The sequence below is a fragment of the Zootoca vivipara genome, chromosome 15 (genome assembly GCF_965207765.1).
Source record: "Zootoca vivipara chromosome 15, rZooViv2.hap1.1, whole genome shotgun sequence".
NCBI lineage: Eukaryota > Metazoa > Chordata > Lepidosauria > Squamata > Lacertidae > Zootoca > Zootoca vivipara.
This window is the reverse complement of record NC_142598.1, coordinates 8,070,607-8,087,418: the sequence shown is the minus strand read 5'-3', so window position 1 is coordinate 8,087,418 and position 16,812 is coordinate 8,070,607. Positions and strand designations below refer to the sequence as shown.

The 16,812-nt window shown below is 46.9% G+C and overlaps 2 protein-coding genes across 3 annotated transcripts in view; both read right to left on the bottom strand.

Moving 5' to 3' along the window:
- Nucleotides 1–2,142: 2,142 nt before the first annotated feature.
- Nucleotides 2,143–5,486, bottom strand: ALKBH7 (alkB homolog 7, RNA demethylase). The gene is made up of 4 exons (XM_035097249.3): nt 5,164–5,486; nt 4,886–5,059; nt 3,215–3,339; nt 2,143–2,594 (listed from the first exon to the last, which is right to left on the bottom strand). Exons 1-4 carry the CDS (start codon nt 5,422–5,424, stop codon nt 2,459–2,461), a joined length of 696 nt encoding a protein of 231 aa, XP_034953140.3. The 5' UTR covers nt 5,425–5,486; the 3' UTR covers nt 2,143–2,458.
- Nucleotides 5,487–7,509: 2,023 nt separating this feature from the next.
- The window catches only part of LOC118097897 (afadin- and alpha-actinin-binding protein A-like), a 30,007-nt gene continuing 20,704 nt past the window's right edge, over nt 7,510–16,812 (bottom strand). For both annotated transcript variants that reach the window (XM_088658330.1, XM_060268782.2), the window contains exons 10-14: nt 15,559–15,707; nt 11,201–11,374; nt 9,923–10,049; nt 9,259–9,430; nt 7,510–7,681 (exon numbers count right to left, since the gene is read on the bottom strand). In XM_088658330.1, coding sequence (XP_088514456.1) covers nt 7,552–7,681; nt 9,259–9,430; nt 9,923–10,049; nt 11,201–11,374; nt 15,559–15,707 — 752 coding nt within the window. In that variant the 3' untranslated portion in view covers nt 7,510–7,551. The remainder of the gene's footprint in view (nt 7,682–9,258; nt 9,431–9,922; nt 10,050–11,200; nt 11,375–15,558; nt 15,708–16,812) is intronic.

Genomic DNA, 16,812 nt, shown 5'->3' with positions numbered 1-16,812 from the left:
GCAGAGCCCACAGCAGAACAGGCCACCTTTACATTGCCCCACCAACGCAGTCCTTGGCTCAAGATGTGCTTTTAGCCAATTCAGAGAATCATAGAGTTGGAAGAGACCACAAGGGCCATCCAGTCCAACCGCCTGCCAAGCAGGAAACACCATCAAAGCATTCTTGACATATGCCTGTCAAGCCTCTGCTTAAAGACCTCCGAAGAAGGAGACTCCACCACACTCCTTGGTAGCAAATTCCACTGCCGAACAGCTCTTACTGTCAGGAAGTTCTTCCTAATGTTTAGGTGGAATCTTCTTTCTTGAAGTTTGAATCCATTGCTCCGTGTCCGCTTCTCTGGAGCAGCAGAAAACAACCTTTCTCCCTCTTCTATATGACATCCTTTTATATATTTGAACATGGCTATCATATCACCCCTTAACCTTCTCTTCTCCAGGCTAAACATACCCAGCTCCCTAAGCCGTTCCTCATAAGGCATCGTTTCCAGGCCTTTGACCATTTTGGTTGCCCTCTTCTGGACACGTTCCAGCTTGTCAGTATCCTTCTTGAACTGTGGTGCCCAGAACTGGACACAGTTAATGTGCAACTAACAAAGACGCCCCAGCAAGGGGTGCCCAAGCCCCCATGCTGCTCCCCAGTTCCATGTGCAAAGCCATTCCTCATAACTCACAGCCCAAGGAGTGTCACACCCATTACTGGTCCCCTGTTCCTCCTTAGGACCACTTCACTTTACAAACATGCAGTTTTTTTGACTGGATCCTTTCTGAATTAGGTCTGGGAGGCTGGGGCAGCACTGTCAGGGCTGAGCAAGCGGCTATATTTATGGGTTATTTCTAAGTTATTTAATTTATTTCTTCCCCTGAATAGGAGGAAGGCCTAGCAGTTGTGCTACCCTTTGTCCAAACTGAGCTTATTATATTATATATATAATAATGTATATGCTGATTTCTCGTGTTAAGAGGCTTGAGGGTATTAGTCCCAGACATGCATTAAGAATGACTGACTTGTAAATACTGGTGTCTATACAATAAAGAGCAAGCAAGGCAATGACAGTGTCCACAGTTTTGGGGTTACCAGCACTTATTGGGAGGACAGGTTGCTTGCTAGCTTCGTGGGAGCAAAGACTGGATGGGCGGGGTATAAATAATAAAGTATTATTATTATTCCACAACGGATCACCTGAGTCAAATGATAAGAGACTGCTGCAAAGTGACCCAGGCAATGCCAGGTATAGAAAAGCAATGTACTGCAAAAGCAATAATAATAATAATAATAATAATAATAATAATAATAATAATAATAATAATAATAATATATTTGTACCCCGCCAATCTGGCCGGGTTCCCCCAGCCACTCTGGGCGGCTTCCAACAAAACATTAAAATACAGAAATTCATCAAACATTAAAAGCTTCCCTAAACAGGGCAGCCTTAAGATGCCTTCTAAAGGTCTGGTAATTGTTGTTCTCTTTGACCTCTGGTGGGAGGGCATTCCACAGGGTGGGTGCCACTACCGAGAAGGCCCTCTGTCTGGTTCCCTGTAACCTGGCTTCTTGTAGCGAGGGAACCGCCAGAAGGCCCTCGGCGCTGGACCTCAGTGTCCGGGCAGAACAATGGAGGCGGAGATGTTCCTTCAGGTATACTGAATATTTATTATTATTATTATTATTATTATTATTATTATTATTATTATTACTAAGTACCTATGCTATTTGAGGAACCAAGGAAAATATAAAAATCAGAAAGAGACCCTTGCAACAAGCCTACATTCTAAGGAAAAACAAATACAGATTTTAATAAAGGAAAATGCTTCTCAATCACCCCAGCTCCACAAGCATCATGAATCTTTTTCTATTTACAAAGAGAGGGAGGGATTCAAGGATTGTGTGAGCTATGGATAGAAGTGCGAAGAATGAAAATTTTGTGAGCATTATAGTCTCCCCTCTCTCTCTTTGGGAAAAACAAGAAAAGCTTTGTCAGCGAGTTGCCAAGGACCAGGTGTGTGATTCTCATCACCTCCACTTTCGTTACAGCTTGTAACCTTCCATTGGACAACCCCTGATCAGCCTCCTTTGCTGAGTTTGCCATTTTGAAACAGCCTGTGTGGCAGTGAATGTAGGCAAAAAAACTTGAGCGCAACATATCAAAGAAGCATCAAGATTTTTATTCCCTGAGATGAACAGTACATTCACGAAGTATGTTTCGGCCCATTTCCCCCACTCTTTGCAGGGCTCCCCACTTTCCCATCCGCTAAGGGCAAAACGGCCTTAGATCTTGACCATCCTCAGACTCTCCTTCTGGTTTGCTGATGAGAAAGCCCATCACTTACTCCTGGTTGCAAAACTGTGTCCCAGGGAGCTAGGAGGGCAGGGCAGAGCAACAATTTCAGAAGCAGCCCCACTCCCACCAGTTGAGCGCTTAAGAGATACTCCAAATGGAGACAGTCAGTCAGGTTCTATCTATGGTGGAGCAGATGGCAAGGGGAGGTTTCGGCAGATGACAGAGATCCTTCGCTCCCGGGGGACCTTCCTTCCACCGAAAAAGGATTCCTCATCTTTAAGGATCTCATGAGTGAATTCATAGCGAGCTGGTCCCCTTAAGGCAAAGAAGAAATTACACAAGATACCAGTGTGTTACCATAACTAATAATTATTTACACACACACACACACAGAGAGAGACGAAACACACTAGTCTACATCCCACAGCACTTCATGTATATGAAGAGCTCAGGACCTTCATGAGTAAGACATCAGGCTGGTTCACACATAATGTGAAGCCACGGTTCCTTGATCCACAAATGAGTCCTGAGCTCATATATTGCCCTCTCCCCTCTTTTGGGGGATCAGAAGCTTCTGCTGTTGAACAAAACACACTGCCTTGTAACATCCAAAAATCAGGGAACTGTGATTTGCTAGAACCAGTATCTGAGTGGGGTTCATCCCTCTGAGTTTGAGCGTAACAGGGAATGATGTTTAAATTGTTCTGAAGCACGCCGTGCGGCCATGCAGAGAAGTAGAAGCAGGAACCTAGCGCTCCCCCAAAGAACGCTTTGCAAGGGGATTTTGACAGGTAAGCAAACAACAAGGGAGGACTCCTGCTTTCATCGCCGTACTTTCTCAGAGGCATCTGTTGGGAGCCAGGATGCCGGGCTAGATGGTTATCGCTGGCTGCAACCTAACCAGGCAATTCTAACATATTAATATTGCTTATTACCTGAGGATGTAAAGAGAACGGCGTTCAAGCAGCAGGTTCAGCCAGTCGTGCACGTTCTGTTCACTGACCAGGCGCATCACGCTTGAGGATAGCAGGGAAAGGCCTGCAATGGTGCAGCCACAGAACTAGCAGGTGGTTTTTTTAAAAAAGGGGAAGGGGGAAAGAGAACAGAATGTTTAATTCTGTAACCACAACCAGTCCTTTAACACAACCCAGAAACAACAGCACCTGTGAGAGGTGGGGCAGGAAGATACATTTACACGGGGGGAAGATGCTAACATTTGAACACATTTTCTCAATGCCTGAACTGGGGTGTGATGTTGCCAGGAAGGGGCACCAAACTCAACGGGACCCCATATCTGAGTGGACATGCAAACGATTATGCTACAAGCATCAAGTTTTAACACAAAGCTCCATAAACAACATTCCGCCAATGGATGCAAAATCCATTCTCATCAGAAAGCCAACCCCAGAAGGGAACATACAAGCCTGGTTCTCACTGACAGGGTAAATTTGTATTTGTATTCCCCTTGAATCTAGTTTGAAGCAACTCATGCGATGAAATCCTCCACCAAACACAGTCCCCTGGGCACAGAAAACTAGCGTGTCAGGGAGAATGAGAGGCTAGAATCCTTCTCACACATGCAGGGAGCTGCTTTGCACGATGGAGCATTCAGTCAGCAGCCGAGCCTCCAGTTGCGGTCACAGGTACTGCTGCCGTCCAAACACAAGTTTACCTTCTCAATGAGAACTAGGCCTGGCTTATAGCAACTCAGGGCCCACCTTTAAGCACTCTTCTTGAAAAAGGCCAGCTGGCTTTAGGGCCAATGCTAAATATTAATTTTGCACCCACCCCCAAAATGTGCCTCTTATTCATGGTCACTGGGGTGTGTGTGTCTCCTGCTGCCCACCTGCAACTTATTTCAGTCACTGTTGCCTGATGTTGCTTCCCATTCATTTTGCTGGCTCAAGCTGAAGGGGGAAAGTTGCCATACTGAAAACAAATCCATAAGGACTACTTATGGCCGATCACATCTCCACATCTCCTCTCCCACCCTGGCCATTTGACTGGCTCTAGGTAAAGGTAAAGGGACCCCTGACCATTAGGTCCAGTCATGACCGACTCTGGGGTTGCAGCACTCATCTCGCATTATTGGCCGAGGGAGCCGGCGTACAGCTTCCAGGTCATGTGGCCAGCATGATTAAGCCGCTTCTGGTGAACCAGAGCAGCACAGGAAACGCCGCTTACCTTCCCACTGTAGCGGTCCCTATTTATCTACTTGCACATTGATGTGCTTTCGAACTGCTAGGTGGGCAGGAGCTGGGACCGAGCAACGGGAGCTCACCCCGTCACAGGGATTCAAACTGCCGACCTTCCGATCGGCAAGCCCTAGGCTCTGTGTGCTTTAACCCACAGCGCCACCCACGTCCCATTTGACTGGCTCTAGGAAGCCCATAAAGGGCACCTAGGGAAGGGGAGGCCAACACGGTGCCCTTCCATCAATACCAGCCAGCACAGATCATAACCAGGAATGAGGCATTATAGCCCACAGCATGTGGAGGCCACCCCCACCCCCGTTTCCAACCCCTGCTCTGGGGCACAACCCTCCCCAGTGATCAGGATGCTATTCTGCGAAGCTGCAAGGAGAATACCTGGCGTGTTTGCCTTACCTTGACACTGTCTATGTGGGGCTTTATGTAGCCAGTTTTATCCAAATCCAGGACGTGAACTTGAGCGAGCTGCGGCACTCCTGGGGGGAAAGCCGTATCCCGGACCCTTTGCAGGATCTCCTGACTCTCATTGCTCCAGTGCGATTTTTCTGTCTCGCGGTACCTATGAATAACCTACGGGAAGGAGAAGAGATTTCGTGAGATGTTTGGCAGGCCCCCGTCTCTCCTCCACTTCGCGCGCCCACGCCGGGTGCCCAAGGTGCCCCGGGGATACCCACCCCGTCCCAGTGCGCGTCCTGGTAGCGGCCTCGGCGCAGCTGCGCCTCCACCTCCCCCGCCAGCAGCGCCTCTTCTTCCTCGCTCAGGAAGCCCGGCACCACCGACGCGCCGCCCGCGACCAGCCTCCGCAGCAGCGCCTCGCTCGACGCCGCCACCGCCGGCTGCCCCGGAGCGCCTTCCCGGCCGTGCAGCGCCCGCTCGGCGCATTGCCACGCAGCCCAGCGCGCCCTCCGCGCGCCCACGGCGCACCGGCTCTGCATAGCCGCCGGCGGGGCAGGGCGAGCCCGCGGTGCATGCCGGGCGCGCCGACACCCCTCGCTGCATGCTGACGTTCGCCTTTCACGGATCCCGAGGACAGGAGCCAGGAACCCACGTGCTTGCTTTCTCCGCCCCCTGCTATCCACGTCCTTTTTAAGTAATAGATTTCCCTATTACAGTAGTGCCGTTCTTCGTTTCATGCTTTCAAAGAAGAAAAATCTCCCAAGCGGTCGACTACACAGCAAATAAAACAATACGGAACAAAACGTTAACTGAAGAAAGCCAAATGTAAGCATACATTCAAAACAACTTTTATTGAGCTGTGTTTCCAAATGGCACCCACAGGGGGGCGGAGTCCAGCATTTCAAATCTGCGCGCTATAGTCAAACCACTCTCTCTCTGCAGCTCCAAATGCTCTTCCAAGATGAACTGCAATGGTGGGTGGGATTGCCAACATTTTATTCCCTGGATCCCCGGCCCTGCCTTAAAAAAAAATGTATGTTTTTTGGCTAAGTGCAGAAAGCTGAATTCACACATTAATTTTTTATTTAGTTTTAAAATAAGCTTTATTTGAATTTGGATTAAAATACATTCACCACACACTCAAAATAAATCAAAACATACGGGACAAACAATAACATATAAATAATAATGTACAAAATCAAATAAAAATAATAATATAACATAACATAATAATCTATAACTTCATCTCCAAATAATAATAATCATAGTGTAATATAAATAATAATAATCATAGTATTCATAAACGTAAAAATTACCAACAATCAATAAACAAAAGAAAACGAGAAAAAAAAACATACATTCGGCTAATCATTCGTACCCAAAATTGACAATATCATGTCAATCCAACAATATTCCCAATCCCTTATCTATGCTTCTCCCGCAAAAGACTTCCACTTATCTCTATCTCAGATTTCTTTAACTATTCTCTAGTACTGCTCTCCCTATTCTGTATAATTGAATGGATATGTGTTTAATACTCTGTCCAGTGGCTTGCCAACAGTATGCATTACTTTTGCAGAGTACAAGGGGGCAGGAGCTCACAATCTTAAAATTTGAAGAGGAAAACAACAGAAGGGTAAATATGGGATTCCCACTCCTCCAGCTATTATCCACACTTTGCTTGGACACAGATTTAGTTGCAGTAGGGCTAGGGAATAGAGTCAAAGGCCGAATAGGAAAGGTAGGTCTTGAGGGGTGAAATAATTGCAAGGGCATCGTGTACACCTAGAATTCCAACACTCCGGTCACTGCAAACAGTCCCTTCATGTATCCTGGACTAAGGCACTTGGATTTCAGCCCTAACTCATGAATTGCACTATGGCAGAGATAGCTATGGCCTGGAGATACTGTTTTTCCTGGCACTTAAATCCCACCTCTCCTCCATTATGGAACCCAAGGTGCCAACATGTCGCTAGCTCTCGGGTGGCCCTGACCAGAACCGCTCAGCTTCAGCAAGTTGGTAAAGCTACATTCAGACCAAACACTGGGAACATGAGTTGAACTCTTCTCATGGTACCTGAGGCCTCCGAAATTCAAGGAAGCATACCTGTCCAAAAAAAAACCGCTTCCAAAATTAAGCCAGATACCACACATTGTTAAAAACGCATTTTTATTATAAGAAGATAGGGACCATAGGGACCCTCGAAGGAACCCCCAATTCTATGGCCACAAAAACAAGAGAAAACTTTAAAAGAGATGAGGTATATTTAACTTGTAAATTCTTAAAAACCTTCCCCACTGGAACGTTCCTGGATACAGATGGGGGGAAAATAGACATTAACATTACACCCCCAAGAGCAGGTGTATTAACATATAAAATTCAAATGTCCAATTACCAACATCAGGTGTGGTCTAGCAATGATTATATCACTTCTGTACTTGCACACAAAACAGTTCAATTGCATCTTTTATTCCCATTAGCAGCTTTTCCTAAGCAGAAGCAATAAATATAATTCCAAATGAGGAAAAGCCATCTCTTGTAAGTTCTACTGAGGTTAAGGAGTCATATATATTAACATTTCAGCTTCTTATAACTACAACAGCAAAATATATTGAAATGGAACTTAAAAAAAAACGCCGCTCAGATAGCAAGGTTAAGAGCATCCCTAGATGAAGCTGTCCAGGAAGCGTTCTAAAAGGTCGCCCTGAAGCTCATCTTTCACAGACATCTCAGTTTGGCAAGCTGTGTCTTGGCAGCTCCCCTTACTTTGCCAGAGCTGTGGAGGAGAAGCCGGCCTAGAAGGAAGAGACCAAAATAATAAATTAATAAATAAATAATAAATTAATAAATACACATGTGGTTATGGTACGCCCATTCTTCCTTGTGTGTAGGCCAGGCATGCCCAACCTTCGGCCCTCCAGATGTTTTGGACTACAATTCCCATCATCCCTGACCACTGGTCTTGTTAGCTAGGGATCATGGGAGTTGTAGGCCAAAACATCTGGAGGGCCGCAGGTTGGGGATGCCTGATTTAGAATGTTCGTAAATCCAGACCTGGGACTCAGCTATACAGCGGCAAATCCAAAAAGGATCCCTTCCTATTTATGGGCAAGAGGGTATTATTTATTTATTTATTTAACTGATTTTTATTTAATTTGCCACACACAAAAAATCTAACATTGACGTTTTGATAATGGCACTCATGCCTTCCATCCCTGTGTAGACAAACCATAGAAACAGGCAAGCCTCAGAAGGTGCTGGTACAAGTGAAACGTTTCCAAGCACAATTCAAAGTGTTAGTGTTGACCTTTAAAGCCCTAAACAGCCTTGGTCCTGTATACCTGAAGGAGCGTCTCCACCCCCACCGTTCAGCCCGGACACTGAGATCCAGTGCCGAGGGCCTTCTGGTGGTTCCCTCATTGCGAGAAGTGAGGTTACAGGGAACCAGACAGAGGGCCTTCTCTGTAGCAGCACCCACCCTGTGGAATGCCCTTCCATCAGATGTCAAGGAAATAAGCAGTTATCCTACTTTTAAAAGACATCTGAAGGCAGCCCTGTTTAGGGAAGCTTTTTAATATTTTAATATGTATTGTTTTAATATTCAATTGGGAGCCGCCCAGAGTGGCTGGGGAGACTCAGCCAGATGGGCGGGGTATGAATAAAAAAATATTATTATTATTATTATTATTATTATTCATTCATAAATACTCTCCAGCTGCAGTTACCATGTTCAATCCTATCAGCTATTGATGTAAGCAACAAACAGGCGTGGGTCAACAACTCGCAGGAGGGTTCTTTTAGCAATACAGAACGGCTCAGTTGTTGCATAAGGCAGTGTTTCCCAACCTTGTGCCTCCAGATGTTTTGGGACTACAATTCCCATCATTCCTGACCACTGGTCTTGCTAGCTAGGGATGATGGGAGTTGTAGTCCCAAAACATCTGGAGGCACAAGGTTGGGAAACACTGGCATAAGGCAATGCAGGACTAGGATAATGTGAGGAAATTCAGTCTGTCTGGAAGGTCATCAGGGCCGTCTTAAGCGCCCCTGGCGCCGTGGAGCGACAGATCCCTCCGGTGCTCCCCCCGTTTCCCAGCGCGGCGGGCGGGCGGGTGCAGCGCGGCTGCCACAGGCACTGCTGTGCGGCGGGCGGGCAGGCACAGCGCGGTTGCTGTGGGCGCAGCTGCGCGGTGGACCGGCCAGCGGGCGGGCGCAGCTCACGGCGCCCTCCTGGCAGGCTGGCGCCATGGTGCCCTGCGCCACCTGGCCGTAGGGCTGGCCCTGAAGGTCATCCCCAAGTCTGGACTGGATCTCCATCAACCCCCCCCCCCACCCTGCTGCCTGATTAGACCAGGAGCACCGATGGCCTTACCAGTCATCTGGGAGCAGCAGCTTTTGCCTGCACATGGTGGGACTGGTTGGGTTTGGAGCAAGGTGTTTTCTTCTTAAGACCTGCGCTGGGGTGCAGCAAGGAGTGATCATGACCTTTGGATAAGGGGTACAGGTGGGTTTGTTCCAGGTCCTTTGTTTGAACAAATGCTCGTCTGTGGTCAAGGAAAGAAAAAGGGTTACAAAGCAGAAAGCAGCTCAGAATGTCAAGACAAGCCCTGAGGGATCAGACCAAAGGTCAATCAAATTTAATGCAGCAACAGCAAGAGCAGCAAGTCCTGCCATCTTTTTCCAGCAGCAGATGGCCAGATGGCACCAAACCAAACTTTGCAGTCCCGTGGAGCAGTTTCCTATTCCTGTGGCTTTTAGACATCAAGACCTATGAGCCTAGGCCAGCAACACACTGTAGCGTACACTCTGCAAAATGCAAGACCACCATGGGGTGAAAAAGTGGGACACACATTGATTAAACAAGCAAACGCACAAGGCAATAATACTTTTGGAGACCTCCGAAGACAGAGACAAGACAGGATTTCTATGCCTTCCTGCCTTTACATATCTACTACAGAAAACATAGGCGTAACCACAGTAGAACACACCTGCCATGTGTTTCGAAGCTATACTAGAGGTGGAGACAATTACTGTACCTTGCACCGCTCTGGCAGCCACTGGGGCAGAAAGCCTTCGGGAAGGATCTCTCCCATTGAACCCTGGCCACGAACACAAGAATCCTTGCTGCAGGAATAGGGCCTTGCGTTGCTCAAACTGCTTCCTCTGCCAAGGGGAAGAAAAGACAACAGATTATCATCTATTTGCAGAATTTTACCAATCTCTCAGCCATCCTGAGAGCACTCAGAACTTCTCCTTCCATGGCCCAAAGCTCAGTGAAATGATCAACTTGTGGTTGAGCTATACTGCTTAAGATTCTAGGAGCTTGCAATAATCCTTTCTGTCATATTTATTCACACACACACACACACCCTCTATACCAGTGGTTCCAAACAGGTGGTCATATGATAACAGATTTTTTGTTTTGGCCGCTTCCTGCATGAGCAGAGTCTAGCGCAAAACTAGAATTAGATAGAGGCAGTCATTCTGCTGTATGCCGTTAGGTGGCGCTTTACAAACACTACTGTTTTGCAACGAGGCAGCGCGCGCATTCTACTAACGCTCACCTCCCCAAGATGCTTTGCGCGCATCAGCTTCATTTGTGCGCTACTGCGCAGGTACCCTGTCTTCTCCATTCCCCTCCCTCCTTCCTGGCGCGCGCTGCCTCTTTGCAAAACAGTAGTGTTTGTAAACAAAGCGTTTTTCGCAGAAGCTACAGTTCACGTAGTTAAAAATGGACCGTTGGTTAAAAAGTGGTTCGTTAAAACGACAAAGGCCTACAGATGAAGAGGAAGAACTGTAAAAAATGTATAAATATAAAATATAAAAAGACTCTTAATTTGGCTCTCACTTTTTAATTTTAGGATTAGGAATTAATGGGGGTTCTTGTCACAACAGCGACTCGATGAGGGGTCCTCGAGAAAATTTTGTTGGGAACCCCTGCTCTATACAAAGAACTAGATGTTCAAGAGAAGGGTCCCCAGCCTAGACTTTTCCCTGGCATGCCAGACTATGAGAAGGCAATTTGACTTTGTTCCTGGGGAAATAAAGTGACATTATAGATAAACTTGAGGGTGGGGGTTTGAGAAGATGAATCCATCAGGGATGAGGAACCTTTGGGCCCTCCAGATGTTGTTGGACTACAACTCCCATCATCCCTGACCACTGACTGATAGGATTCAGAGCCCAACAACATATAGAAGGTCCACCTCTGCCCTACCTTGTTTCATCATTCTCAAGGAGGCATTGCTGCTGTTTGATAAAAATGTATAAAGGTGGCAACTTGGCTTCAGGTCTTCTGGAAAGTAACTGCCTACCTCCCACCCCAGCCGAATGGCCGCTTCCGTGAAGTTTTTCCGCTCTACTTCAAATGCTTGTTTCTGCTCCTCAAACCTATCCTGTTCTTCTTGCAGCAACTGCTGTTCCTCCAGAAAATAGGATCCCTTCAGGTGAGCTGGGAGCTCTGAACTGGAGACAGCAGTCAATTGCTCCTGAAAGGAGGAGACATGTCACTTTGGGTGGGAAATGAAATGAAGAAACAACGGATTTTTTTCATTGTCATCCACCATTACGGGGCAACATCTTGTACCCAACCCCAAGTTAGCCCTGCTGCCAATGCTACCAATCCAAAATGTCAAGCATAAAGTGTTGGCCTTCGTTCTTATGAGCAGCGAGACAAATAGTTGCTTACAACTGGGGGGGGGGAACCACCCCCTCCCATCACAGAAATTTGTGCCCAATATGTGCAAAACATAAGGGACCCAGGTGGCGCTGTGGGTTAAACCACAGAGTCTAGGGCTGGCTGATCAGAAGGTCGGCGGTTCGAATCCCCGCGACGGGGTGAGCTCCCGTTGCTCGGTCCCAGCTCCTGCCCACCTAGCAGTTCAAAAGCACATCAAAGTGCAAGAAGATAAATAGGGACCGCTCCGGCGGGAAGGTAAACGGCGTTTCCGTGCGCTGCTCTGGTTCGCCAGAAGCAGCTTTGTCATGCTGGCCACATGACCCGGAAGCTGTCTGCGGACAAACGCCGGCTCCCTCGGCCTATAGAGCGAGATGAGCGCCGCAACCCCAGAGTCGGACACAACTGGACCTGATGGTCAGGGGCCCCTTTACCTTTATGTGTGAAATATAGCATATATGGAACGCTTCACTCACTTATCAGAGGGCGATAAGAGGAATACCAAAGAAAGATGGTTACAGGTAGGTAGCCGTGTTGCCGTGTGCCATAGTCAAAAATAAAAAATGAAAAAATTCTTCCAGTAGCACCTTAGAGACCAACTAAGTTTGTCAAGATAGGTTTGACTCTCAATTTATATCATTTATTAACAAGAGTACAGTGATTTCCCTCCCATGTGGATGACTGAATACAAGTCTTAACACCTGTACAAGTATTTGTCTCGGAAGACAACGTTTGGTAATTGATTTTTTTTAAAAAAATAATTCAGTAAAGTTTGTAAACAAATAAATGAGCCACCCTTTCCGATTACAGAGCTTTCCGCCAAGGGGAGTAGGAACAGAGCCCGTCTCCATTACAAACTTGCATTGGTTCTGCCCCAGTTTTAACAGCCATGCGTTTCTTAGTAACTGACTCCTGGAAGCCACAGTTTGGTGCTGGTGCTGGTAATTCTACGGTCAGAACTACAGCTCTCGTGGTTCCTTGCAAGAAGGCAAGACTACCAACCAGTTTGTGGTGCTACATGATATCAGCCAGTAGAGGGAACTAAAAGGCCAGCATACGAGGGACGAAATTTCACAAGCACCTGCCGCTGACGGCGTGTGGGGTTCAGCCATATAAAGTCTGCAAACAGCAGCCTGTAAGTAAGAGTCATAGACCTTCCCCCACTCCCCAATTATTTGTGCACCAACTCACAGAAAGAACCCTGCTCTTCTGTCACGCTTGCTGCAATTCCATGTGTTTTCAGTTGCCTGTCCTGCTGAATTCAATACTTTAGGATGAATTTAAGTTACCGTAAAGGTAAAGGGGCCCCTGACCATCAGGTCCAGTTGTGTCCGACTCTGGGGTTGCGGTGCTCATCTCGCTCTATAGGCCGAGGGAGCCAGCGTTTGTCCGCAGACAGCTTCCGGGTCATGTGGCCAGCATGACAAAGCTGCTTCTGGCGAACCAGAGCAGCGCACGGAAACGCCGTTTACCTTCCCGCCGGAGCAGTCCCTATTTATCTACTTGCACTTTGACGTGCTTTCGAACTGCTAGGTGGGCAGGAGCTGGGACCGAGCAACGGGAGCTCACCCTGTTGAGGGGATTCGAACCGCTGACCTTCTGATCAGCAAGCCCTAGACTCTGTGGTTTAACCCACAGCGCCACCTGGGTCCCTCAAGATACCTTAGAGTACCCCCAACTTCCTCCTCCAAAAGGAGCCCCCCCCACTTCAACCCAAGCAAACTCTCCAATGCTCTTTTTGCAAATTCTCCCCCTTGCAGTAGACACTTGGCACCTGCTTGCCTAGATCTATCTATCTGGGCAGGATAACTGGAGGTGTGATGCCAGCCACACGCACGCTCAACCCCTGCCCATCCTGACCACTGAGTGTCAATTTCGGAAGGTTGTGCTGGCAATGATCATTGGCTGCTGCCCACAAGTTGTGTAATAACCACATGAAACTGCAAGGAAGCACCCAGGAGTTTGGAGCTCAGTACGGTGTTGACACCACACTCTGTTTGTTCTTTCCACTTCATGGAAACACTGCATAGAGGTTCTGAACTGAGCCCTAGAGGCAGCAGTAGACTTCTTGTGGGGAATGTGAAGCTTAATCCAGACAAGACAGAGGTGTTCCTGGTGAGCAGAGCTGGCTCAGAAGTGTGCAACTGTTTTTCGATGGGGTAGCTTTCTGCTTGAAAGCAGATGTTCCCATTTGGGGGTTCTTCTGGACTTTGCTATCACCTTAGATGCTTATGTATCAGCACCAACTATGCCCATTCCTTGAAGCGGCACATTTGGCTAAGGTGACATGTGCTTAAATTGCACCCCGTCTGGATTCCTGCAACAGGGCTGCCTTTGAAGAGCGTGCTTGGAAATTTCAACTGACTCAGAATATTGCAGCCAAGCTGTTGTTAGCAAGATCTGCATATAGAAAGTGTGGCTTCTTCAAATACCTACACTTGCAACATATGAACACAGCACTAAGCCATAAATCCTGGCTTATAAAACCATACTGTGCACAGGCTATGTGCTGGTACATGCAGCTTAAGCCCTCCCATTTTGTGCAACTGGCTAAACAAACCACAAAGGGGATGGCCTGATGTTATGTCTGAACCCAGGATTGTGGTTTGTTTCACTGCAACAAACTATGGCTTAAAGCTGGTTAGCAATTAAAGCTTGCTAGGGCGGAACATGTTCGGGTTTTTTGCTAAATTAGTAGCATGAGAAACCATCAGATTGCTTCTTCACACAATCAACTCTAGGACAAGCAATTAACACTGGTCAGAAAGCCAAGGTCTACTTCTGCCTTAGTAACTGAGCTCTCATTGGTTGATATCAGCACTGTGACCTGTTATCAGAGAAAGCTAGCACAGTGTGTGGTGTGGTGAGTGTGGTCAATGTAGGAGGAGAGGTGCTGTATCGGTTGTGTGTGTGTGAGAGAGAGACAGAGAGGAAAGGATTTATTTTACTTTGTTTTGAGTTCTAAAGCTGTACATAGAAACTCTGGATGTTCTTTTATTTTAATAAATCCTGTATATAGTTTACTCTGCGTCCAGACGTCTAGTCATTTCAGTTACCGCCAGAAGCTTCCGGAAAAACCTGCACAAACTCTGCTGTGTTCAGGCTGAAGTTACACCTGACACTTAAAAACACTAAGACACTACGGTCCTAGGTTCAGGCACAAAGCTAAACTATCTTCTTTCTGGTGTGTTTTCCAGCTTGCACCAAAGAAAGAGGGAAGTGAGAGGGCTTGGGCTGCATGCAAAAGACAATTTAGTGAGCTCAAGGGTAATGGCTGAGGTTTAGGGCTTAGCACTGTGTGCTTCAACTGCTACAGGCTCCCAGTGTTTCCAGGCACAGTTCAAAGTGCTGGGATTGACCTTATGGTTAGGGGCCAGGATACCTGAAGGACTGCCTTCTCCAGCATGAACTGTCTCCCTACTGAGACCCACCTGCATGTCCCAAAACACCCAGAAATATGCCTATTTAGGACCAGGAAGAGGGTGCTCTCGGGAATGTGTCAGCAGCGAGTTGAAGGCTCTGGCACAGCTTTAAACTGTGGTCATTGGCACACCATCTATCAATCCACTGGGCCCCGCTCCTTGTCCTTCTCAGTGCAACAAGCGTATTTTTGCATGTGCACACTTGCAGTTCACAAGAGCCTCGTGCTTTGCAGCAACAACAAATACTGGGAGGTTTATGTGTGTATTCTGCTCAAATGCACAAGGAATCCAGTTATTATTGGAGAGCCTCAGTTTTCAAGTTTCTAGACCTTATGAGGGTTTTTTTTGGAAGAGCTTTAAAACTGTGTGAGAAATGCCTAGAGTTACTGGATAAAGCTTGAGGTGGAGTGGGCTTGCTTTAATGCCCATAGCTGATCCAGGCTCCCCACCATGCAGGGCAAGTGCTGAGTACAAACAGCCCTTCCTATGGCTGCCTAGAGTCTGATGTGCCACCTGCAGAGGGCAGGCAGGAGAGCCTGGAGAAGGACCAAAACTGACCAAATCTTTCCTTTACCTGGAAACATTGTTGCTGCAATGCAATCAGCACTCTGCTCTCCTCAATTTCTCCCTTTAGCTTCATGATTTCCTTCTCATGATCCGTCACGCTGATTACAGGATCTTGCCCACCTCCCTCAGACACACAGGAATCAGCAGCATAGACAGCTGTGGAGGGAAAGATAAAGCAGGAATGTGCCTTTATGGAGCCCACCATTTCAACACTAGGATGCTCAGAGAAGGAAGCTGCAAGAGAGACACAGATTTTGGAACATTCGAACTCAGGACTTCCAATGCATCAGCTTGCCAGATTAGTCCAAAAATGTAAAAAAAAAAATATTCAAGCTTCCAGCTGCACTTGAAAAGATTTCAGGATCAGTATGGTTTGGTGGAGAGAGTTGAAAAGCTAGACTCCACTGCAAGGCGGGAATAAACAGTGATCTACCTCACAGGGTTGTTGCAAAGTTTTTAAAGTACTTTGCGTATTTTTAAAGCTGAAAACTGGATCAGTTCGTTATTGTATGCAATATTTTTAAAGATAACAGTGTACATACAAACACACCCTTTCCAGGTGGTGTAAGTGTCTTAAGGCAATCTGATAGGTTCACCTGTTGCATTCCTAACATACCATGCCTTTGCTTTATAAACATCGCTGCTAAGGAAGGCTGAATTCTAGTGGTAACAATGCACCAAGTTTTGATATAAGCAAGTGCCCTTGTTGCCAGTAAACTTTCTTGAGCGAAAGGCATTATAGAAGGATTTTATGGCTCTTAAGCTGCTTTTGAATTAGCTCCAGCCAGAATCATAGCTGAACAAAACACTACAAAAAAATGTCACCCAGACCACCTTTGTTGGTTCTTTTCGAGCTGATGATGACTTCTGGCTTTTCAATTCAGGCAAAAGGGGGCTTGCCCATCACAAGAGAACAAGGCCAAGTAATCAAGCTTTCGTTCTGCTGTGGGTTCCATGCTGTGTTTCACTGCTGCTAAGGTCTTGCACATCTCATCCTTGAACTGAACAACGTTAAGAACCAACATAAGCCAACATAAGAACCGGGTGAGACATGCAATCAAATGTTGTAGTGTGGATTTCAGCCAGCTTCTCTCCCCACACCCATTATGGAAGCAAAAAGACCTTGCCCTGTGTATTCCCACCATTTCACATACAGAGAAAGTTGTTGTATGCAGAGGAACCATTGCAGCTGCTATCCTCCAGGAACGTGCACAATCCTTTTGGAAACTCATCCGATCTATGTTCGCAACCAGTGCTGGAT